General features: G+C 42.2%; 1 protein-coding gene across 25 annotated transcripts in view; it reads left to right on the top strand.

The window, feature by feature from the left end:
- Positions 1 to 26,231, top strand: part of Zfp157 (zinc finger protein 157) — a 34,106-nt gene that overhangs the window by 6,053 nt on the left and 1,822 nt on the right. For 3 of the 25 annotated variants that reach the window (XR_015634078.1, XR_015634079.1, XR_015634080.1), the window contains 4 exons: positions 8,769 to 8,895; positions 13,135 to 13,230; positions 20,946 to 21,059; positions 21,809 to 23,565. Coding sequence is in view for 14 of the 25 variants with exons in the window: in XM_087578823.1 (XP_087434949.1) it covers positions 6,125 to 6,130; positions 8,769 to 8,895; positions 13,135 to 13,230; positions 20,946 to 21,059; positions 21,809 to 23,175 (1,710 nt within the window). In the remaining 11 variants the exon portion in view is untranslated. 25 annotated transcript variants of the gene reach the window in all.

The raw sequence follows: 26,231 nt of genomic DNA, 5'->3' as shown, positions 1-26,231 counted from the left end.
TTATATGTATAATACATTGAGAGAATTGATTAATGAAAAACGTTTCTCAGTTTTGGATTGTGTTCAGGGACTAAAGGTCAGTGGTGTGATATGATCATAGCATGCAGGAGGGCTGGATTCAGTCTCCACTTGTTTGCATTTGAAACCCAGTTCTCCCAATTAATAGCTCAGCAATCCCGGGCAAGCAATTTTCCCTATAAGTGGCAATCCCTTCACCTTAAAATGTATGCCCCACGGAATGGCTGGGAGGGTGAAATGTGTTAGCCACTGTCAGCACAGATTTGGAAGATTGCGAATTCTCAATGCAGCACTGGCTACAGTGGTGCACCACTGCAATCCTAGCACTTGGGAGGCAGATGCAGTAAGAATAGGATTCCAAAGTTATCCTGAGTTATATAGAGAGACCCTGTTTAAAAACAAAACAAGGGATACCGGACAGTTTTTAGGCATAGAGCACTCACCTACCATGTATATGACCATCTCTTAGATCCCAACTACCACAAACCAAAAAATAAATAATAAAATAAACAAACACCCACTCCAAAGAACAAACACAAACACTTCCGTAAAACTAAACAAAATAATCTCTCAACATGGTGAAGACATCATGTTAAATTGACTAATTGTTAATACAAGGCACAGGAGCGGCTGACACACTGAGCTGCTCCGGTTTCCTTTCAATAAAGAACTGATGATGCAGCTGCTAAAAGTGAACAGAATATCTGCTGTGGCTGAGTCAGTTGAGAGTAGGAAGGTCCTGATGTTTCCAGTGATGGCATCTGTCACAGCCTGAGGGTATCCCCACCCAATTAATCCTGCTCTTTCTTTTCTTGGGCATTATACATCATGAACCTTTAGTTCCCTTCATGTTGTATAAGTGTTTTATATTTGGGAGAGGAAACAAACCACACGGCCTTTAACATCTCTGCACTTTTTTATTCCCATGATTTCCCTGCTTTGGGTCCTCTCACAATGGCGGAGAGGATTACACTGTGATGGATGACACAGTTCCCTGGCAGAGCAGAGTGTTTATGTAGCCCAGTCTGGTAAAGTTCTAGGGTTCTGGCACCAGATAGAACTGTCCTCTGCCCTGCTAGAATCTGGAAATGTGTTGTCCCCAGTACCCTACTTTCTCGGGTTATCGAGTGGTGGTGCTACCCATATCCCTAATGCATGCCCTACACACACTGTAGTTAAACTCTTGGGAGGCTGGCAAGATGGCTCATCATAATATACCAAACTGTGCTTGAGTAGATCTGAGTTTTTGGTCTGTTGTTTTTGTTCAGTCTGGGGGAGAATAGAAGTTTGTTCAAAAAGAATTCATAAGGAATTTAAGAAACCACTAGGAAGTAATCCTTAAAAGCTATTGTTTTGGGGATTGGAGTCCAACTGAATGCTCTGGAGAGCATTTTTACTATATTAATGCCTGGGTTTTAGATTCTGAATTCTGACTTCACTGGCTCCTTATTTCACTGTAAACCTTTGCTACAATGTCAGAAGTTACAACCACAAGTTCTGTGGTTTGTGATGCCTGAACTATGCCTGATATCCATGCATGCCCTGAGGCATTGTCAAACAGCTTTGCCTAGCTAAGATCAAAGAACAAATTCAAGACACACTCCCTTGTTCGGCTACATTGTTACAAGAGAAAATGTATTCTTTGCTTACACGTCTGTATGAATGCCCCTTGCTTTCTTGGGATGATGACTTAATAACAGAGATTTAGTTGCTGTTTATGTTGGAAATAATAAAAAAAAAAGTCCTGCAAACCCCAAAAGGACTACTTCTTCTTCTTCTTCTCCTTCTCCTTCTTCTTCTTCTCCTCCTCCTCCTCCCCCTCCTCCTCCTTTTTCTTCCCTCTCCTCCTCCTCCCTCTCCTCCCCCTCTTCCTCCTTCTCCTCTTCCCCCTCCCCCAACTCCTCCTCCTTTTTCTTCTCTCTCCTCCTCCCTCTCCTCCTCCTCCTTTTTCTTCTCTCTCCTCCTCCTCCCTCTCCTCCTCCTTTTTCTTCTCTCTCCTCCTCCCTCTCCTCCTCCTCCTTTTTCTTCTCTCTCCTCCTCCCTCTCCTCCTCCTCCTCCTTTTTCTTCTCTCTCCTCCTCCCTCTCCTCCTCCTCCCTCTCCTCCGCCCTCTCCTCCTCCCCCTCCCCCAACTCCTCCTCCTTTTTCTTCTCTCCTCCTCCTCCCTCTCCTCCTCCTTTTTCTTCTCCCTCCTCCTCCTCCCTCTCCTCTTCCTCCTTCTCCTCCTCCTCCTCCTCCCTCCCCATCCTCTTGTTTTGTTTTGGTTTTGAGATAGGGTTTCTCTGTGTAGCCCTGGCTATTTTGGAAGACCAGGCTGGCCACGAACTCAGAGACAAGTAGGCCTCTGTTTGTGCTGGGATTAAAGGCCAAGGAACGGAAATATTTTGTATGTATGCGGGGTGCATTATACATGTTTTCAAATATTTCCTAAGATAAGCAATGAAAAGCAAGGCATTGTTTTTCCAAATGGTACTTTTTACAATCAAATTCAAATGCTTGTTTTGATTTTTTTTTTTTAAGTGAATACTTACAATTGTTCTTGGAATACTTCGGACACGAACAATGTATATAGACTTATATACAATTCATAAATTTTTATATACTTCATCTACAAGGTTAAATGCAGACAAAAAGGAAGGAGGATCAGTCATAGGAACCCCTGTCTTAATTTACGCGTGAAAGAAAGGCCTCTTCATTCTGGCTCCATCTACCCTAGGTTGGAACACGAACTGTCATTCAGGGTGGGACCTGAAGCGCTACCCTATCAGAGGTACTAAGCTGAAGGCTACCCAATCAGACACACGGTCGGAGAGGAGGAGGCGGGCTTTCAGCCCTGCAGAGGTTGTTGCTAACCCCGCCATCTTGCCCTCTGTGGCCGCTTTCTTCTCCCATCTCTAAGTTCTGGATTGCACCCGGTATCTGTCGCCGCGTGACTCCCTACTGTCTGGACGCCCAGCAGGAGGCGGGCGCTCACTGGAGTCCCGAAATGGTGCGTTTACCCACGGCAGCGTCCCCAGCTCCGAGCCCCGCGTCAGGGTCGCTTGCGCCCCTGCCTCCTGCACTGTGGCCAGGCTGGGCCCCCTGCTGCAGCTCGGGGGTCTTGTCGCGTCTGCTCACGGGGTACCCGCAGTGACGCCCGTGACCAGGGCGGCTACAGATGCCTCCCAGGTAGGCTGGCCGGGGCCGCGGGACCTGTGACTGCCCGAGCGTGGCCCGGAGCTTGTCTGCTGCCTCCAGATCTGGTAGGACTTTGGCTAGCATGAGGGGATGCTGCAGACTTGGTCTCTGGGCTCTCAAGGCCATTGGCCTCCCCACAGTTTTTTCTGCAGCTGCCACCCTGCATCTTGCATCTCCACGTTTGTCTCTGGCTGCCCATGTCGCAATCTTGTGATGTATCTCTCTCTGAAACAACCTCTATGGGAGTCTGTGAGCAGAATCTTCCCCACCCCCTTCCTCCGCTCTTACTAGCATCTCTCAACACTTTTTTTCCCCCACGAGACCTGTCCTTCAGTCTCTGCGTGACCTGGAGTAGGTACTTCCCCCTCCTCTCAGCTGTTTCTTTCACTCTCCCTCTGTCTTCTGACTCTGTCTCTCAGTATTTCTAGGGATGGAATCTAGGAATTCATTCATGGAAGGTAGTGCTCTGCCCCAAGCCTTGTTTTACTTTCACGCTTTTAGTATTATATATTAACAGCGCATCGTAGTTACTTTCATTACATTTTATACCTGCGTGTAATGTATTTTCTTCACCCTAACCCCTATGACCCCCCAGTCTTTTTCCTACTCCCACAGATTCCCTTACTCTTTTCCAGTGCTTCCCCTTATTCTTAGATGTCTTTTTTTATGAACCCCGACTTTTACAGATGCATAGGAAGAGGGTTAGTTACAGGAGCATGGGCCTCACCATTGTCAACCCTACTATACTACTGAATAAAGAGGCTATCCTGAGCCTCCCCCAAGACAACCATTAACTGCCTATACATCCTCAAGGAGAAATGAGGCCTTGTGAGCTTCTTCCCATTTTTTTACAACTTCACTTTATTTACTTATTTTTATTTATTTATTTAAATCGGGGTTTGTGAGCCGCTTCCTATTTTTTTCCAATATTTATTTACTTATTTATGCATAATTTTAACTGTAGCACAGGTTGGCTTTGAGCTTAACTGTTCTCCTCCCTGAGCTGGGAACACAGGCCAGCCTTTTGTACTATTTGACAGGAGCCCAGGTACCGGCTGTCCTCCTTCCTTCACCTCTGCCCCCACATGCGCATTTGGGGGTTGGGGGACATCCTGGATGCTTCTGGCACACAGGTATAACTCACGTAGTGCAGTGTGGTGCTGGGGGAATTAAGGTGCAGGTAGCAAAAGAGGACTAGAGTCAGAGTAGACATGAGAGACAGCGTACAGCAAGACCTGCAGACATTAAAGGGAGGGGACTAGCCAGGTGCTTAGGGACGTTTGTGGCCTCATGTACTCCCTTTTTGGAATACAGCACTAGGCTTTCCAGGTTTTCCTTGGATACTGGTGTGGTTCCTGGGTGATGGAGGAGGAGTTTGGGAGACTCAGGGTGCAGGAAATGGGGGAGTGCATCCTAAACCCGAGCACTGCACTTCTCAGTCTCAGTCCTCTCTGTGTCTGCAAATCTGTCCCTGCATCCTTTGCTTCCTTCTGTGCCTTGTTTGTGGGATCCGTTTGTTCTTTGTATCTGATCTTTCATATAGGATCATACACTGTAGCATAGTCTGGTCTTAAGCATGTGATGACCCTCCTGCCATAGCCTTGAGATCCTTGGGGATTTTCCCACACGATGAATCAGGTCCATCTCCCTGCCTTGTACAGCCTCCTCTCTGTCTCTGTGTCTTCGCTCTGCCTCAGCTTCTGAAAGAGCCCTGCTCCGGAAGGTAGTTGGGCTGACTTTGAGCCCACTCAGAAGGATTTAATGTGGGAGTCCAGAAAGAGCCATGCGTAGAAGCTTCACCTCTTCCCCTTTTTCTTCTCTAGATGTCTCAATCCATGTTCTAATAAGGTGAGACAGGAGAGGGAGACCTATCTCTAGGTTCAAATCTCACCTCTAAGCCAGGCGGCCTGGTGGTACAGGCCAGCATATATAGATTGCAAGTTTGAGGACTGTAAAGTGAGTTCATGGTGGGCTTGGGCAATTTTGTGAAGCCTAACCTTACAGAAAAAGATACAAAGATACAAAGTTCAGTGATCTGTATGTGTGACGTGTGTGGTAGGTTCCATTCCCAACCATCTGTGGGACTTCAAAGAAGCCAGTACCTATCTTTAGATTCTGTCTTCTGGGCTGATGTCACCCCTTATCTCTTGTGCGGCCATAAAAAGAGCCGTGAAAAGAACGATGGATGCTTTAGTGCATGCAGACCTTTCACTCTGAGACCCTGAGACCAGAAGAAGGGTGCGATGTGAAGCTGTTCCCACCATAATAAGTGGAAAGCTGGTCCAGTCAGCGTCAGATGGCTGGGAGAGATGGTGCTGATGCGCTCTGGTTGCTGCGGATGCATGCGATACTAATGGTTCTGAGAGAGGAGAAGGACCTTGTGGGAGGAAGTGGTGGAGGGAATTCTCACTCCCACATACAGCCGTGTGGGACTGCCCATGTCCCAGATGCTGCTGACAGTAGGAACACCCATTGAAGACACACTTCTGTGACGTGAGAAGGCAGTGTCTGGCGACCTGGCATGATGCAGTGGAAGGAAGCGAGGGTTGAGCCTGTTCTGCGTCTATCTTTTTCTTGAGTGTCCTCCTGTTCATGAAATTTCCAGCCTCCACAACGGCCTAACGGTAGTCTCAGGAATCAAGGACGTGGTATATGGATGACCAACTCTTTGGCCTCCCCTCTTCCCTATGGGTAAACTGTTTTCCCTGATGAGCCTTTCAGTTGTGTAGGAAGCAAGCTTGAAAACCCAGAATCCTGCCTAGTACCTCCAACACCCTCTGTGTTTCTGCTAACAAATTCCTAAAATGTCCTTTTCCTTTTGCTTGTGTGAATGAATTTATAGGCACCACACGCATGCAGTAGTCTGAAGAAGCCGGAAGAGGGCCTCAGACTCATAGGAACTGGAGTTGCAGACAGCTGGCTACTGTGTAATGCTGGTAACTAAGCTTCAGTCCTCTGCAAGAACAGTAAATGCTCCTTAACTACTGAACCACATTTCCAGCCCTATCATCATCTCTTTTCCATAATATTAGAGCTATTCGTTTCATGTAATATATAATTTATTGAAACAGACATGTCTTTATTTTTTTCTCCCTGAGTCCTACTATCTGTGGCTAGTTGAAGATTTTAATTCTGATCATGAACATGACACATGAGAGGAGAGCTGAGGAGACTTACATGTGTTTCTCTCCTGTCTTCCCTACAGACAGAAACCTCATCTGGTGACATTGTGTTGAGCTTATCACTAGGAAACAAACTGTAGTGTGATGTACCCCCATCCCAGTATTTGTACTTCCTGGTATCAAGTGCCCATGGAAGCTGTGTCTGATCATTTGGAGTGTCTAGTGAATACCAGCCCTTGGGTTCTCTTCTACCAGGCAATCTCATATGTATGCTCTGTATGTAGAAGGAATGTCCTGCCATCCCCTCATCAAAGGGACACTTCACTATTAGCATTCTTGGCAGCAGTGTATGTGGCTGTGAAACCATTTCTTCACCTTTAGATTTCTCTTGCATCCATTCTAGCCATCGTGGTGTTGGATCATATGGAAGATCTGTGTTTACATTTTTACAGTGCTTAAATACTACTTTGAAAAATGACTGTACCAACTTTACACATCAATGCAAGAACACCCGAGTTTCCTTTTTGCCATGTCCCGTTGTGATCTGACCTTTGAAATCTGTCATTGCTTTGACATGATCACTCTATTGGCTTTACTGACGCTGCAGGAAGTGTGCTCTGTGCTACATCTATCCCCTGGGGCAAATTTGTTACAATTTAGGCTGTACAAAAGCGTCTAAAAGAACTGATAACTTCTGGGACTAGACAGCAGTTTGTCTTGTCATCCTTTTCTGTATTATTGCTGGATTTTAGACAGTTGTTTTTCTAGATCTATGGAGATTTGCATGTGCCAGATTGCTCTGTTCGTAGATCTTGGAAATTTAGCATATATTCCCACAAGTAGATCCAATCTAAAGCTGAGGTATTGAGTGAGTGCAGACAGTTGTATAAAATTATTAATCCCAATCCGGGGTTTCTATCCTACCTTGATCATTCACTTTCCGGATAAAAGACCCACAACTTTTTATTATTCACAATAAGCCTTAAACATCATACAAGCTGGGCTGATATTTATCCTTTTTGCTATTAGAATCTATTTTCCAATTGATAAACCCAAATTACTTACTATGAATTATCTGGGCTGCTCTTAACTCCAATTGGCCAGCCCTCAGGCTCACCTTTTTATAAACTCAACCCATGATGGCTGCTCTTCCTCCTCACGGTCTTCTGGCCATGTACTCATAGTCCGTCTCCCCTAATGGCAGCTTCTCTCCACCTTCTCCTCCTTCCTTTGGTCTCTCCTCCTCTAACCAGGTCACTCTAAACCCACCTACCTCCCATCCCTCCAGTAATTGGCTGTATCCAGTTTTATTTAACTAATTGTTTTAAATCAGGGAATAAAGTTTGTACAACAAAAGCTTGTAAACTGGAGAAGTCGCTTGTAGGCTTAGACCTTCTGGTATAAGACTTTTTAGCCTTATAATAGCCGTAGATCAAATCTCAACAGCAGACTCCTTCCATGAACAGCTAGTAGTCGTGGAGATGTTGTATGGTGAGCAGTGGAGGGGCTCTAACTCCCATCGAGGCTACCAGAGGATACTATAGCACCACCCCCCACCCCCTTTGTTATTCTTGAGAGACAAAGTAAAACCTCAGCTACCAGTAATAGCAATAGACTTGCTGGAAAGGAGCAAGACTTACAGGGAGAAGCAGGGTCTTAGAATTTTAACCTCTTTTCTTTCCTGATCCGAGGTGCTGAGGCCAGAGGAAATACTTGTATTAGCATGTGAAACCACGATTTTTCTCAGCTTCCTAGAGGGGTGTGCGGGTCCATGTATTCATTATTTTCCCATCCTCTGGATGACCTCAGGAGCAGAGAATCATTTCCTCTTGTATGGCACGCCATCCAAGTTGAGTTGTTGCTCATGTGTAAGCATTTCTGAGCTCTCGGTGTGATTGTTTCCTCAGTTGGCCAGTGTAGAGAGGGCAGGCAGGTAATTTATGCTTTTAAGACCGAAATGATACGTAGAAATGCTTTCTAGGGGTTGGGGATTTAGCTCAGTGGTAGAGCGCTTGCCTAGCAAGCGCAAGGCCTTGGGTTCGGTCCCCAACTCCGAAAAAAAAAAAGGAAAAAAAAAAAAAAGAAATGCTTTCTACTTAGTGATCTCTTTTTTGCCTGAGAAACTGTGTGAGCTCTAAACTCATAAAATAGGAGTACAAATCAAACATTTGTGTTATAATAATCTTATACACATTTTAAAATATTTTCTTATAATTTTACTAACTGCAAAAGATAAGATGAACTTTGCATACAGATGAAATTCATGCGCTCGTTCCTGTAACACACTAGTCGAATGTATGCTGTTTCCATACTTAGGGAACAAAGGATAAAGTTGAGAATGCATTTAAAATCTTTCATTTCTGTGTGACACTGGCAAGACACAAACCCCCAGGGAAGTGGACTCTGTTTCCGGTACTGAGGCCTGGGGCTGACGAGTAGTGTGTCATTGCAGGGATTGGTGTCATTTGAGGACGTAGCCGTGGACTTCACTTGGCAGGAATGGCAGGAGCTGGATGCTGCCCAGAGGACCCTCTACAGGGATGTGATGCTGGAGAACTACAGCAGCCTGGTGTCCTTGGGTGAGTCTCATTCCCTGGCAGCCCTTAGCAGTTTCCTCTTGGTCGAGAACTGCAGGAATTAATGCAGACTTTTAATATAATACTAAGTTGTTCACATTTTAGCTGGCCTGTGTTAATGCCGTGCATTTATAAAGATCTGTGTGTCTTGGGGTTACACTTAGATAATGTATGCTCATCTGATGAGGACGGCTGGTAAGTCTGCCAGCTTAGACACAACCCGTTTATGGTAGGAACATTTAAATTCTCCCTGATAGCTACTTTGAAAGCTTTAATTAATTGTTGTCAAATATATTTATTATCATCCTGTAGAACATAAATTCGGTGTCCCATGCCTGTATCCTTGGAGCAAATACCTGCTGTCTCCCCAGTCTCTATCTATGTTATACTCTCGTAACTGCCATTTTTTCTATTTCTTCGAGGTCACCTTAAACTTGCAGATATCATGAGGGCATGTGGGATTTTGTTTTTCGTGACAGACGTAGTTCATTTATTTTGTGTCTGTCTTAAGTAGACATCATCTGTAAGAGATCATCGATTTATCCCACCTAAGACAATATCCATCTCTTCCAGTCTGGTGAATCAGAGAGTGTATTTGTTGTAGACAGCTAAAGTGACTCTCAGACGGTAACCCTAAAAATACCACATCTTACTCAGTTTTGCCCTCTCCAACACATGTACTTGGGCAGAAGGAGTCTGGATTAGAACCTGTCTTGAGGGCTTCGTCAGTGTTCTGGGGGAATGTTAGAGGTGCCATGACCATGGCTTTGCTGTATCTTTTTATTTTATTGCTCTATTTGGGTACCAAGCTCTCTTGTGGGTTACCAGTTACTCAGCTTTAAGGTAGTGGTGGTCGTTGCAGGCTCAGAAATAATGGCAAACAGCCTCACAGTGTGCTCTCCAGCTGTGTTCCGGGACAGATGTTTCGGTTTGTGTGGCGATGCCCAGGAAAGGATGTTAGGATGTCAGTACCTCCTCCTTTTGCTCTGTCTGTAGTGGGGTGAGGAACAGAGCTCAGGCACTGATGCATTTTCTGTGCAGATGATTTTGGATCTGGTGTGATCCCATTCGCCGATTTTGCTTTGATGATTGCGCATTTGGCAGACACCAAAATACTCTGTTTGCCTCACTGTCCTGAAGTGTTTACCGCACTCCTCAACCTTCCTAATGCCGTGTTAATTCAGTTCCTTATATTGTGGTGGTTCCCAATCATAAAATTAGTGTTGCTACTTCCTAACTGTAACCTTGCTACTGTTGTGACTTGTAATTTAAATTTGATATGCAGAATGTCTGATGGCCAACTCCTATGAAGGGTCCATCTACCCACAAAGGGTAGACTATACAATAGTTTATCGAATGTTCTAGGGGCATCATTATATCAGGTCTTACTTTGATTTACTTTTGGGGTTTTCTTTTTCCTCGTTATGCATTTGCAGTGTTGTTTCTCAGGCTGACTTTGAATTTTTGTAGCCAAGATTCTTGTCTTTCTGATACTCTTGCTCCGTCTCCTAAGTGCATGCTAGCACACTCAGAATTGAGCACACTCAGAACTTGATCTGTTATTTGATTTCTGTATAAGGTTTCGAGAGAGAAATCTGTTGCCTTTTATCAGCCGAATAGTCCATGTTTCTCTGCAAGATGAGAACGTCTTCCCTACAATATGCTGCTTACTTCCCAGCTCCCAGAAAGCAAGGAAAGGGGGTTCTGATGGGCCAGCATCCCTTTTTGGGGCATCTCCCCATGACCTCATTTCCTTCTTCTAGACTGTTCCTGCTAATGCTATCAGACTGGTAACCGTGAATTCAGCATCCAGTCCTCCAAATCCATTTCCAGTCCCCGTATAGCCCTGAATAAGTATGGTTTTCCAGTCCCCGTATAGCCCTGAATAAGTATGGTTTTCAAGTCCCCGTATAACCCTGAATAAGTATGGTTTTCAAGCCCCCGTATAGCCCTGAATAAGTATGGTTTTCAGGTCCCCGTATAACCCTGAATAAGTATGGTTTTCAGGTCCCCGTATAACCCTGAATAAGTATGGTTTTCAAGTCCCCGTATAGCCCTGAATAAGTATGGTTTTCAAGTCCCCGTATAGCCCTGAATAAGTATGGTTTTCAAGTCCCCGTATAGCCCTGAATAAGTATGGTTTTCAAGCCCCCGTATAACCCTGAATAAGTATGGTTTTCAAGCCCCCGGATAACCCTGAATAAGTATGGTTTTCAAGCCCCCGGATAACCCTGAATAAGTATGGTTTTCAAGCCCCCGGATAACCCTGAATAAGTATGGTTTTCAAGTCCCCGGATAACCCTGAATAAGTATGGTTTTCAAGTCCCCGGATAACCCTGAATAAGTATGGTTTTCAAGTCCCCGTATAACCCTGAATAAGTATGGTTTTCAAGTCCCCGTATAACCCTGAATAAGTATGGTTTTCAGGTCCCCGTATAACCCTGAATAAGTATGGTTTTCAAGTCCCCGTATAGCCCTGAATAAGTATGGTTTTCAAGCCCCCGTATAACCCTGAATAAGTATGGTTTTCCAGTCCCCGTATAGCCCTGAATAAGGTTTTGTTTGGGGCCGTCCATTCTCTTCCAGTGCGTCTGTGTCTCTTTGTGGCAGTTCCTACCGTCTCTCTAGAGTGGGTTTGAAGGTAGATATCGAGAGCTACACGTCTGTCCTTTCTGACCAGGATGCTTTGCTCCCTTCAGGTCTTTATAGTGCTTTCACACTCTATTTAAGACATGGTTTGGTACAGCATTTTTCTGTTTATGTGGAGAAGTGCATAGATTTTACCACAAGGACATTATTGAGTCTGCAAACCACTTTAAAAGTGTGGGGATTGTTTCCTTCAATATTTCTTCCAATTTGTTCACATGTAACATAGTGACCTATTTTTCGTGTCTTACCCTGGGTATCCACCCACCCTGTGCATCAAGTCCTCTTCAGGGTTCGGAATATCTCCCTCTGGGGCCAGACAAAGCAGCCCTGTTGGGGAACAGATTTCACAGATAGGCAACAGCTTTAGGGATAGTCCTGCTCCAGTCGTTGGGGGACCCTCATAGAGACTGAGCTGTACATCTGCTACATATGTGACGGGGGTTCTTGGTTCAGCCCATATATGCCTTTTGGTTGGTGGTTCAGTCTCTGAGAGCTCCCAAGGGTCCAGGTTAGTTGACTCTGTTGGTCTTTCAGTGGAGTTCAGATCCCCTTCAGGGCCTTCAGTCCTTCCCCCAGTTCTGCCGTAAGATTCCTTGACCTCTGTCCAGTGTTTGGCTGTGAGTATCTGCATCTGGACTAGTCAGCCGCTCTGATGATTTCGTGCACATATGTGATGTATTCTCAGTTTTACAGTCTGCTATCCTTGTACTGGGCACACTCTTCTTTACGGTCTCTGTCTACCTTCTCTCTCTTCTCTCCACTGAGTTTGATTCTTTGCATGAACATGGGATGTGGTGGGTTAATTCTTGAAATGTGGGCATTTTTTTTTCTTGGTTTTCTGAGCCACAGTTTTACTATTCGTCCCAGCTTGCCTTGACCTTGCTGTATAGTGTAAAATATTTTCAAACTTAGAACAGCCCTGCTGTCTCAGCATATTGCATCCTGGGATCTTTCCATCTGGTACAGGGGAGGGTGTGACCTCTTTTAACTTCTCAGTGTTTGGGAATTTCAGACTCCTTGGTTAATAAGTTATACAATAGAACTGGGAACATAGCTCAGTGACAATTGATCTGCCAAGCATATTCAAGTCCGTCAATTTAACCCCTAGTATCACAAAATTAAATAAACAATAAGTAAATAATAAAATCATTGAATGTTTTAAGATTCCTTTAAATTTTTTAAGGTTTTTAATTTATTAAAAATAGACTTTTCATATACTATATTCTGATTATTATTACCCCTCTCCCAACCCCTCCCAGATCCTCCTGACCTCCCCACCCAAATCCACACTCTTTCTTGCTCCCTCTCATTAGAAAACAAGCAGGCATCTAAAAATACAAAAAAGAGAAAAATATTTAGGTAGCTCTTCTGAATGGGAATGTAAAATTGAAACTTCTCAGCATTTTTCTTTGATTACATATATTCTATGTTAGTTTTTTTTGACTCTTTGTTTTTTTGTTCTTTTTTTTTTTCCTGAGTCCTTTAAGCTTTTCTCTATGTAGCTCTCTTTACCGTTCACAGCTCAAATGGAGCAGTGTTCCATCAGTGAAAGGACTTCTTGGCAAGAGTTTATGTATCATTTTCCGTCTACAGGGCACTGTGTAACCAAACCGGAGTTGATCTTGAGGTTGGAGCATGGATTCCGGCCATGGAGCATCGGAGGAGACGCTTCTGTCTGGAGTCTCCCAGGTCAGTGACTGAACTGGGGAGGGGACGTCAACGTGGACGACTGCTCACAGGGCATTGGTCATCTTGGACTTGGACTGTCCTCACCATTTATTTTATACAGTTTCCAAACGAGGATCTTTGTGTCAGTTTGTGTCCTTTGTTGTTGTTGTTGAAGTCAATTTTCCTAAATTTACTTTAAAAAAAATCATCTTTGTTCTCTTAGATATTTTTGTCATTGCTTTGAGATGGGGTCTAATATAACCTAGACTGCCCTGCAGCTTGCCCTGCAGCTTGCTATATAGGCAAGACGGAGCTCAAACTCTGCGTTTTCCTCCACCTCCCACTATCAGGATGTGTCGTCATACTTGGCCTTGTCTGTAGATTTGTTAGTTAGATACTTTGCCTAAAAGTTTTATCTGAATTCTTAATTGTAATATTGAAGATTCCTTACTTTAGGGCATGGTCTTGATCTGGAAGTTTAATAGCAATAATTAACACTCAGATGCATCTCTTCTTGAAGGGGCTTACAGTCAGCGAGGGGAGAGCGACACAGTCATATAACGTACCACAGAGAGATGAAAGACACAAAGAGTATTAACCCAGAGAAAGGCAAAAGAGCAGATGGAGTTTTATTTTAAGAAAGGCATAAAGACGCTGTTGAGGAAATACTCATTTATTTTATTTTAGTGTTGTGATTACTCTTTTTAAAAACTTTGAACTAGCTGTGTGGTGGTGGTGGTGGTGGTAGCACAAACCTTTGATCCCAGCACTCAGGAGGCAGAAGCAGGCAGATCTCTCTTGAATTTGAGGCCAGCCTGGTCTACAGAGTGAGTTCTAGGATATCCAGGGCTACACAGAGAAACCCTGTGTTGAAAGAAAGACAGAGAGGTGGAAGGGGGGAAGTGGGAGGGGGAAGGAGCGAGGGGAAGTTAGAATGGGAATTGGTAGCCTAAAAACTATTAACTGAATTTTTTTTTTTAATTAGAAAAGAAAGTACTGGAAGTTTAAGGATGGGATTGCAGATAAGTTTTTTTCTATGCTAGTACGTGAATGCCCAATGTCATTGTCACAAATGAGAGAATGTTTTCCAAGGAGAGCAAGAGAGAAAGAACATTTGGGATCAAGAGGTGACAGGGCAGTATGCCCTAGAACAGAAAAGCTATTGAGGAAAGTATACACGTGTCACAACGTCTATCCACAAATCCCAAGTAGTAATGAGCTGAATGCTACGACTAGGTAGTGACATAGTGTACAAAGTGCTCTGCTCTGATCAAGTGGCATTCCTTGTCGTGGAAGAAACCTGTGACACTGGCAAGTGTTAATAGAGAAGTAACTTCTGTGATGGTGTCTTGTATATTCTGGCTTAATAGATTGAAAAATAAACTAATTGCATTTATCCACATGTAGAATGTTAAACCAGAGGCTATCCACGCTGGGGACGTGTATAGTTAAGATCAGTCAGAAACTCAGGAAACTGGGGACATACTAGCAGTTTCATTGTGGGTATAAGAAGTGGCCATGGAAACGTACATGGTGAGATACAGGCTCCTCGAGAAAGGAGCATGGAGTATTAAGTATGGAGTCTCACGTTTCTGGTGAGGATATGCCCGTTCCTCATAAACATTGTCAGAGTGTAAGAAGAGTGGGCCCAGTGTCAGCCCGTTGCTTGGTTTCTATACTATTTTCCATCTCAGTATGTTTACTGTACCTTAGGACTAAAGGATTTGAGCCTAGGGACAAGAATTCTTTAGGCTTTCACAGCTGTCTTCCAACTAGAATGTGCTCATTGGGTTCCAAAGGACCTGAGAAACCCAGAGTCTCCTTAACCTTCTTTCTGCCCTAGTCTAACACTCTAAAGACACCCATGTCTTTTTGTTTTCCATCAGTGAGTGCAGAAATACTGAAGTTTCTGAAGGAATAGTATTACCACACTGGCTGACACCCTCATAAGCCTAAGTTTTACTGTCATAAACGTTCTGCATACTGATAGTTTTATATCAGTTTAAAAATTTTAAAATATTATTTCTATATCTTGTTTGTTCTGTTGTTGCTCTTTGAGCATTTTGATTTCTCTCTGAGCTTGTGTCAGGAGTTGAAGCCACAGGTGAGCACGGCTGAGAGTACCCTTTTTTGTAAGATGAGGGGTGATTTCCATCCCCATTCTTACAAAGTGACAATTGAGGACAAAAAAAAAAAAAATCCTAATATATATGGCAGCAATCAGGCAAATAGTGCTATGTATTGGAAAATCTAAGACATCTTCAATAATCTCAATTCTTAGGATTTTAGAAATAGCGAAGTATTAGGCATAAAATGCAAAAGCGTGGTTTTAGTAATGATCCTTACAATAAAATAGTAGTCAAATAAACAGGTTCAGCAAACAGGGATAATTATAGAAAATACAAACTTAAAGAACAGGACCAAGAAGCTCAGTAAGTAAAGCGTTCATTAGAAAGCAGCATTCACTGGAGTAGACTGTAGGAAAAAAAATATGAGGAATGAAGATAAGGTTGAGAAATTATTTTAGTGAGAGAACTATATAGGAAAATGAAGAAGAGTCATGACTGCAACATTTAATCCCTGGAGCTATGGTAAAGAGGAAATACAAAATAGACTAAAGACACAGAAAGTATACTCCATGGCCTACAGCTTAAAATAGCATAAATCCATGGAAAGAACAAAAAAGCAAAACCAGAAAACATACACCGAGGGACTCAGCCATTCAGAAGCGGGTCACGGTTGTAGTTAAAATGCAGAGTACAGAATAGAGAAAGATAGCTTGCAGCATAAGAGGCAAGGACTTAGGTACTAGGATAGCAAGTCCCTTTAGTCTTGTGATCTTTTAACCGAGTCCCTGATACCAGAAAGCATGGACTCCTAAATTTTCAAGCTCTGAAACAAATTAATTGCCAACTAAGTTACCTCTTTCCAGCAGTGTTACCCTGTAAACTGTAAGATAAGTGAAGAACTACAGATCTTTCTTCATGAATATAAAACACATCGCACTGAATATTAAGAGGAATACCATGAATACTTCAAGAAACATTGCACAGGAACCAAAAAGGCGAATGTAATCATAGTTTGAGTGATGGCTCAAGGGTTAAGTGCACTGACTGCTCTTTCAGAGGGCCCGGGTTCAATTCCTAGCAATTGATGCCTTCTTCTAGCCTCTGCAGATACTGCATGCCTATGGTACATAGACAAAGCACCTGTGATGGTTTGTATATATTTGGCCAAGGGGAATGGCACTATCAGGAGGTGTGGCCTTGTTGGAGGAAGTGTGTCATTGTGGGCATGGGCTTTAATACCTGCTAGTTGCCTGGAAGCCAATATTCTGCTAGCAGCCTTCAGATGAAAATGTAGAACTCCCAGCTCCTCCTTCACCATGCCTGCCTGGATGCTGCCATGGTCCCATCTTGATGATAATGGACTGAACCTCTGAACCTGTAAGCCAGCCCCAATTAAATGTTGTCCTTATTAGAGTTGCCTTGGTCATGGTATCTTTTCACAGACAGCAGTGAAACCCTAACTAGGACAGCACCCAAACACATAAAATAAAAGTAAATCAAATCTCAGAAAAAAATCAAAACAATGGGTGCAGTCAAGAGCCTTGGAAAGAATTATACTTCACTAATAAAAACATCGGAATGAAGGAAAGTGCTAGACATTATTAACTCAGTAAACTAGCAGACCTCTAAGATGGAGAAATAAAAATTTAATAATTGTTCTTTAATAAGACTAATTGTAACTGAGTTTTCCAACTCATAGCTGAACACTGACAGCCTGGATTTAAAGAAAAACACTTCCAGCTCCTGCTAAAATGTGAGCTTATAATACCGGTGAAGACGGACTCAGAAAAAGGAAAAATGCTTTGGAGCAAACAGAGTATGAACTCAACAGTAGCCATACTTACATTAGTCAAACCATAGTGTATGCCAGAGTAAACCAGAAGTTTCTTACACATGAAATATTGGACTAGTGCATTATGATGACCACTAATAAAAGAGAATCTACCCAAATTAATAAGATTGGTGAAATGGACTATTTCAACAGACATTTTTTGAGATAAGAAAGATTTGTTGGGAATATTTTTAGAGTGTGTATTTTGGGGTTAGAGAATAGAAAACTTGAATAGATATTTATTTGTGTATATGTATGACCTATCAAAATTCTACAAAATGCCTATACTACATTAATCAGTAAGAAGCGCTGCCATTGAGGCAACAATAGGGTGCCACAACTAATCAAAGCCCCTTGTAAAATCTCTTTGACTAGTTCATCTACCAGTCAGGTGTAAAAGTGTCTCTGCTCATCAGACTCATTCATAAAATGGAAAAGGAATATGGGAGTTTTCAAAACTTGCTATATAGGGGTTGGGGATTTAGCTCAGTGGTAGAGCGCTTGCCTAGGAAGCGCAAGGCCCTGGGTTCAGTCCCCAGCTCCGAAAAAAAGAACCAAAAAAAAAAAAACCAAAAAAAAACTTGCTATATAACCAGTAGTAGAAAGATAGCAGAAGTAGGCAGGAATATGAGAACAAAATATACATGTAAAAGTCTTCAGTAAAATACCAGAATTCTTTAAGACAATTGCAGAGATGCCAGGTAGTTTAATTTATGGGAAACATTATATGTGGCGTGCATGTAATTAGCGTTTGGAACATACACGCTTATTTCATTTGACTATCTGATAGAATTTGGCATCTCTTCAAAGTTAAAACTTTTTCAAGTGGCCAACGAAAGGAAGATGCCAGCATAATATCACAGTCTAGACAACTGTATGCTGAATGTAGAAAAGAAGAAAACATTTCGTCTAAATAACAACACAAATCGTAGTCTCCTTTCCCTCTCGTTTGCATTGTTTTGAGAATTTCATATTTGCACAAACGATGTGAGCTTCCTTTCCTTTCCTTCCATCCAACCCCTTTCATATCCTACTATCACATCTCCCTCCCACATTCATGCGCTCTACTTTTTTTTTTTTTTTTAAAGATTTATTTATTATATATAAGTACACTGTAGCTGTCTTCAGACACACCAGAAGAGGGCATCGGATCTCTTTACAGATGGTTGTGAGCCACCATGTGGTTGCTGGGAATTGAACTCATGACCTCTGGAAGAGCAGTCGGGTGCTCTTAACCGCTGAGCCATCTCTCCAGCCCTGCGCTCTACTTTTTAACCCACTGAATCCACTTTGAGCTACCAGTGTGTGTGAGGGCATAGGGCTGTTCATGGAGCTTGGGTACCCTCTTGGGGGCCACATCCCTGTAGAAACCTCAACTCTCCATCACCTAGTAGCTGACAGTTACCAGTTGCTTCTTAGTTATTAATGGGACTTTATCAGTCCCTTCTTCATGTATGTTGGGATTTTGGTTAGCTTTATCCTGCAAAGGCTTTACACATATAGTCCTAGCTATTGTGAATTCATGTGCATGGTGGCATTGTCTTTTGCATGGTGGCAAAATCATCTACCACTTCTGTCCCTACAGTCTTTTGATGATCCCTGACCTTTGGGAGGAAAGTGTGCCAAAGATATCTCATTTAGGATTGGGCACTCTGACAAGCTGCATGTGTGTATAAAGATAAGTACTTAGGGGGCTAATTTAATACTATAGCTATGTAGAAAAAAGCTTGAGGTAGCTTGTGTCTGACAGTCTGTGACGTATCCACCCACAGGTTCTCGACCCAGTTACAAAGCAAGAGTTCTATCTCATGGAGTGAGCCTTAACTCCATGAGTGGTTGGTTATCCCTATATATTTCATGCCACTATTGTGAAACTAGGTATATCTTGTTGGGCCAGTTATTATTGTAGCTTTCAGGGTTCACAGCTGGCGAAGAATGTTGATAACTTTCTTCTTTTAGTATTGTGATCGCGCTTCCCAGCACTACAAGAGCAAGCCAGTAGGCATGAAGCTTCCAGATCAGTGTCAGGTTGATTTTCCATGTTCTTTCTATAACTGCAGTTTAAAGTTTCTTAAGAAATGGGGTCTTACCATCAAGTTCTGGAGGGTAACTAAGAACAATAGCAATATTGTTGAATGTTGGTGCAGCGGTGGTCTTGGGGAATTACACTGTCAATACCTTGAAAATAGATTACCCCAGAGCACTAAACATTTTGTTCAATAGTCAATGGCATCTGGGGCATTGTATTTCTCCCCCGATAATGTGTCTCCATTCTATCTATCTCTATATCTGTCTGTCTGTCTGTCTATCGATCATCTTTCTTTTCCTTCCTTCCCTCCCTCCCTCCCTCCCTCCCTCCCTCCCTCCCTCCCTCCCTCCCTCCCTTCTTTCTTTCTTTCTTTCTTTCTTTCTTTCTTTCTTTCTTTCTTTCTTTCTTTCTTCCTAACCTTTCTTTTAGAACATTCCAAAGTAGGTTCCATGAGGCTTTTAAAGAAAGGCTTTTTAGTGTTAGTTATCCCGCCCTATGTACCTCCTCTCTGCCCTCTCACCCCACCTCTCTGAACCCTACCTGCACCATTATTCCCCTTTACTCCTTTATAACATTTGTGTTATATCCCCCATTCTTTATCTCTCCTCTTTTTTTCCCCCCTGACTTCTATAGGTCCTCCTATTTAAGCACACACATCTAAAGACTCAAAGCTAGGATCCACATATGAGAGAGACCTTAGGTCATTTTTCAGGATCCCGATTATCTTTCATTGAATAATCTATTTCTAGCTTATTTATTTACCTGTAAAGTTCATAATTTAACTTTTATTTATAATGTAAAAATTTTATGTATAAATAAATATATATCATATTTTACTTATTTATTTATTAGATAATGGACATCTATGCTCATTTCAGTTTTCTAGCTTTGAACAGTAATGCATGTGTGTGTTAATCATTATTGACTGCAATTAGAAGCCTTTTAGATCAAGTTTGAGAGCAGTGTAAACCGTAGATAGAAACATAGCTGTTTGGAAGACAGCTTGATAGTATGAACATTCAAAAGACAAAGTAGGTTCTTCCTTAAGGACTCTGACTTCTCAAGCTGTGAGTTGGATAAATTATGTCCAAAATTTTGTACAATTAGTATGTACTTAAAGACACCTAGAAAAGTGTACTTGACATTTTTTATGTACAGGCACATACCAGTCCAGAATTGCAACATTATCGTTTCTTAGCATTTATTTTTAATAAAATGGTTTATTTTCAAAATGTATCTTTGTCCAAGAGGCAAAGAGATATGTTGAACAAAAGATGGATTACACGGAGCTTCTGATCACACTGTCCTCTAGTGTGAGATAAGGGTATGTAATGACCAATGGAAGACAGACAGACCCTGCTGTGGCTTTTCAGGGCAAAGGAATCAAATTTATAATAAATATATAATAATTCTTTAATGAACCTACATTCTTGCTCATAAAACAGAATATGAAGCCTGCGTCGTGTGGGTAGCTAGTGAAAGAAAATCTCCCCACCTCACATGGGAGAGGTGTGATATCAGATACAGTGTGTACAATTAAGGTGATAGAGGACTGGAGTTCAGGTTAACAACAGAGTACAAACAAGTGTGCCAGAAACAGTAGCTAAAAGTAGGTCAGTAACTTCTTTCTATTTATTTCTCAAGAATAAAAGCAGTGAAGGAACACGACTTAGGACTGCTTTGCCTGTTTGTGTAAAATTTCCCTCAGTAAGTTGAAGAATCATGAAGAAACTTCACAATTGTATTTGAACTGAATAAATAATATATTTGATTTATGGATAGTAATGGGTTTTTAATATCGTTTCAGGTGTTCTTGAAGTGTATACTCCAGATGAGAGTTGCCTGGAAAATCCAGAGAGTCATATGTGGCCAGTGGGAAGCATCAGCAGAAATCTTTCAAATAAAGAGATGATTGAAGTAGGTAAAATGTGACCGTGAACATAGCCTTCACAATTTGATTGTGGACATAAGGAGAATTGCTCATAAATATTTTTTAAGGAAGCTATCCTGTGGCAGAATGTGTCTGTAGTGAGCCTAATGTGATGCCGATTAGTGACAACCCTGATAATATAACTGATAAACCCCTCTGGCACCCTGAGCATCTTTTTCTCCCCAACATGGTTGAAAGTTCACATTATGATATTCATAATATTTGACTGGGGATATACAGCTACGCAAAAACAGTGTTACTGATATCTAAGAAGTTTTATATTTAAGAAACTTCTAGTTTCATGGATTGGAAATCTTTTTTTGTTTGTGTAAAGTTAACTGTGCAAAACATATGTCATGTAAGGAAAATGTTTCATATAGCCAGACTCAGAACAGAACATGGTAAAGTATGGGGCTAAGAGATAGCTGTTAGGTTCCCAGCACATGTTGTGCGGCTCTTAACCAGCTGGTAACTCCAACTCCAGGATAATAAGACACCTCTGGCCTCTGTGGACACCTGCATCTGAACGCACATATCCCTACATGTATGCCTAATTTAAAATGGTAGAAAGAAATTAATCTTATTTTAAGTGACAAGTTATATACCAGGGAAAATTGTGAGTGTACTTTGTGTAAAACTTTTAAGATGTTATCATCCTCACAGAACATTATCAGTAAGTACATGCTAGAAAAAAGGCCCATTAATACAAAACCCTGACAGATTCTTTTGTCTTAAGGCAGAAATGAAGGTTCAACTGGAACTTTACCGAGGTACAAAACCCTGTGAATGTAAACCGTGTATGAAAATGGTTAGCCTGCCATTGCAGCGCAACGAGCAGCATGCCTACTATGCACGCGTGAAACCCTACGAATGGAAGGAGTGTCAGAAAGCCTTCTGTTACAAGTCAGCGCTAACTCAGCACCAGAGACCTCGTACAAGATTGAAGATCTATCAGTGTACAGAATGCAGGAAAGCGTTCCCCTCCAAGTCAGAACTCACTGTGCATCATAGAATTCATACTGGTGAGAAGCCCCATGAATGTGACGAATGTGGTAAAGCTTTCTATCGTAAGTCAACCCTTACCGTACATCAGAAGACTCATAGAGGTGAGAAACCTTATGAATGTAAGGAGTGTTGCAAAGCTTTCTATTATAAGTCAACCCTCACTGAACATCAGCGAATTCATACCGGCGAGAAGCCTTATGTGTGTAAAGAGTGTGGCAAAGCTTTCTTCTACAAGTCAAACTTAACTCGCCATCATAGAACTCACACAGGTGAGAAGCCTTATGAATGTGAAGAGTGCAGGAAAGGTTTTTCCTCCAAGTCAGAGCTCACTTCACATCATAGAACTCATACCGGTGAGAAGCCCTATCAGTGTGAAGAGTGTGGTAAAGCTTTTTACTGCAAGTCAACCCTCCGTGTACACCAAAAAATACATACAGGCGAAAAGCCTTATGAGTGTAAGGAATGTCAGAAATCTTTCTATTATAAGTCAACTCTTACTGAACATCAGAGAACTCATACAGGCGAGAAGCCCTACGAATGTAAAGACTGTGGCAAAGCTTTCTTCTACAAGTCACAGTTAACGCGCCATCATCGAATTCATACAGGTGAGAAGCCTTATGAATGTGAAGAGTGCAGGAAAGCGTTCTCCTCCAAGTCAGAGCTCACTGCTCATCATAGAACTCATACTGGTGAGAAGCCCTATGAATGTGAAGAATGTGGCAAATGTTTCTGTCGCAAGTCACACTTAACTCTTCACCATAGAATCCATACAGGTGAGAAGCCCTATGAATGTAAAGATTGCAGAAAAGCTTTTTTCTGTAAGTCAGGACTTGCCCGACATCTGGGTACTCATACACATGGTACTAATACAAAGAATAGAGAAAAGCATTTTCCTGCAACTCAGAGCTCAGTGAATATCAGAAATGATACACAAGTTCGAAACCCAGTGGCTATAAAGAATGAAGAAAAACACTCTACTATAAATCAGTCCTCAGTCCATATGATGGACTTCTTAGAGTTGAGAAGTCCTATAGATGTACATAATGCAGGAAAACTTGCCTTCTTAACTCATACCTCATTCAATATGAACGAACTTAGGTGAGACACACAGAGAAGATTAGAAAGTGTGTAGTCAACCAGGATCACTTGACATCAGAGAATGCCTGTAGAAGGAATACAGCAAAGAACTGCCACAAGGGAGACCTCTCAACATCAGAAGAACATTTTGTCTGGAAAGAATACAGGAAAGCTCTACCATAGTTGTCTCAATGCAAGCAACTCAAACATGGAAAGAAGCTTATGAATTAAAAGCCAAAAGTTTGAATTTATGTAATGAAGAACCCTGAGAATCTATAAAAATCAAAAACATTTTCCAGTGTAGACTAGTATCTATGTACTAACCTTGAAAAACAAACATTTAAAAGACCCTTTTAAAGAACATAGAAAAACTTTGATAAGTCAGATCACATTCTACATCAAAAAAGTCATACAGGTGAGAGACTATGTACAAATCAATTTTTCATTCCATTTCATTGAGACATAGATATTCAAGATTAGGGACATCATATCCTCTCCAATTCTGGGTGGGCCTAGAGTGTTTAAGGGCATGTGTAGAAATGTGATGTTTTGAAGTGGTGTTAAGGTATCTTGGAAATGACTGATTCTGTATCTGGTAGGAGGTAGTGGCTTACTTTGTAGGACTGCTAAAGTCACTGGTAATCGGTGTTTTCTGATTCTCATTTGCAAGAGAAAAATGTGGTAAATCTTCTGATAAAGTCATTTTAATCTGACAGTCAATGGCATAGGAGGTCCAGAAATTAACAGTGGTTATTTCCTGATCTCAGAGAAGTGACGATTGAGAATGGTAACATTTATACCAAATTAGTAGCACAGGAGAGTTCAAGGTAGTTGGGGTTTGTACCACACTTTGCAGATACAGAAGGGAATCCAGACCAGTGCCTAAGATAACAAACCAAGTGAGTGTCAGAGCCAGGACCGAATATCCTATCTCCGCTCAGTGTTGCTTGCGTCAACCCTGCACCATTTTACTTGACCAGTTTATACAGCTTCCTGTTGGTGGGTGAAGGGAGGAGAGTCTTCATTATCATTTTCCAACTCTGGCAGAAGAGAATCTCAATAATATTGTCATGAGGGACTGTCTTAAGCCAAGCAATAGCCATCTCAGGGAATTCAGCTGTGTCCCCTTCCAAAAGCTCATCCCAACTGGGCTTATTGATGGTCTCTACTCTCTTCTCCTCCCAGCATCTAACTGCTCCCTACCAACTGGCAGTTCTGCAGACTGCCTAGGGGAAGATTTAAAGTGAGTGCCAGGGAAGACGAGGGAAGGGGTCACATCCTCCATCTATGCTGTTTTGGGGGGGGGAAAATCCCATTCTTGCTGAGTAAGGCTTTCTAGTTGTGGCCCACTAGGGGCAGTATACCGATACCCTTGTAAGTATCCTTACCAGTGCTCTGTAAGGAAGCCAAATAAAGTCTTTGGTTTATTTATGAACTTTGTGGAATCCTGGCTCTCTTTGTCATTAGTACCTTAGGGGAAGAGGTAGAGATTTCTTTACACCTCCCCCTGCAAAGGAATTTATAGCAACATGGACTCCCCATTAGGATGAATCTTAACTCAAGATGAGGCAGTAGCATTGAGCATCCCTATGGTAGGTTGGATCTCTAGGAAGTCAGGGTGATCTTCTTATTATCCAAATCCAGCCTTTCTTTCCGTTTCCCTTGTTAGTTATCGATACTCCATTAGAAAGAGTAGATAATGCAAGAAAATTTTATGCTCAGAAAATTCTACACTTAGGTCGAATTGAAGAGGTACTGATTAGAAGAAGTTTACACAAGATATGTTAAAATATTACTATTTACTTTAATATCTTCCAAGAATCTCAGTAATCTTCCCTGACTCAGTGTAGTGAGAAAATGAGAGGGTGACTTCTGGAAACAAGTTAATGAGTTTTTAGTTGAGTAACCTTCTGGGCCATGAATGGGTACTGAGGTATGGGCATTTATTATCATTTCTACGACTGTGTTGGCACAGTGTCATTCCTTTACTTGCCACCTTTCTCACTGACCTGGTGCTTCTGGATCTTCGTGAAGGATTATGTGGATGTGTGTAGGGAGCTGCGACGTGCCACGCCTCAAAGATGGCGCTGGTTTCTGCCTTCCACCTTCCCAACGGTGAGCACTCCTTGTAGTAAACAAGTCCTCATTTGGCTATGCCTGCCTGGCCTGCTAGCTTCCGCATAGTGACAGCCTATCTACATGACCCACGTGGCTTGCTAGGTTTGGCCAGCGCTAGCTATTTAAGTGTGGTGCAGGGGCTCCCTGGGGTCAGAAGATTGTATCAAGGTTTCTGAGTAAAACTGTTTGAAGAAGATCTTCGCTGGTCGTGTCTTCCTTGCTGGTCGAGGTTGGGCGCAGCAGATGTGAATAATCCTGGAGTCAAGAGTTTTGAGACAACTTAGGAAGAAGTCTCAAAATCTTAGTGCATAGAAAATGTCCTTCCAGAAGAGTCTCAAATCTGAGATTATGATCTAGGCTTTTCAGAGTCATATAATCTTGACACGATACAAACCACCCAACCTTTAACATGTCTGAGTATACACACATGTCAGGTTTTCGATGACTTATACTTAGTTTCTTGTGTGGGATGGTAAAAGGTAGCCTGTGTTCTTCCTAAATCTGGGAAAAACTAGTGGCTAGTACTCAGCTTACTGTTTGAATCCACATGTTCCCAGCCTGTGGTCAGAGATTTAGAATTATGACCAGTTCCTGTTTTTCTTCTAGAAGAAAAAGCCTGGCATATAATGACCAGCCTTTTTCACACACATCTGACTGTACAAGGTTCTGGAAATAGCGCAAGTGGTAGAGGGTATGGCAGCAATGATGAAAGGGGGATTTTGATAGACTCTGGCTGCTTGCCCACCAGGGCAATATTACACAGTTTTGAAAATATACAGATGGTGAGCAGCTAGCTGTCTTATATAGTTCAGGGTAGGAATGGGAGTGTGGTAGTCATCCTCCAGCTCACCCTATTCGCTTATTAGGTTTTCAAAGATACAAAAATTACACATCAGGATCAAAAGAGGGTTTGTGGATGGGACTAGAAGCATAGACAACTAGTGGTGTGTGTGTGTGTGTGTG

Source organism: Rattus norvegicus, chromosome 12 (genome assembly GCF_021556685.1).
Source record: "Rattus norvegicus strain SHRSP/BbbUtx chromosome 12, alternate assembly SHRSP_T2T, whole genome shotgun sequence".
NCBI classification, from domain to species: domain Eukaryota; kingdom Metazoa; phylum Chordata; class Mammalia; order Rodentia; family Muridae; genus Rattus; species Rattus norvegicus.
Note: the sequence above shows the minus strand (reverse complement) of the source record. Positions and strands in the feature narration are given on the sequence as shown.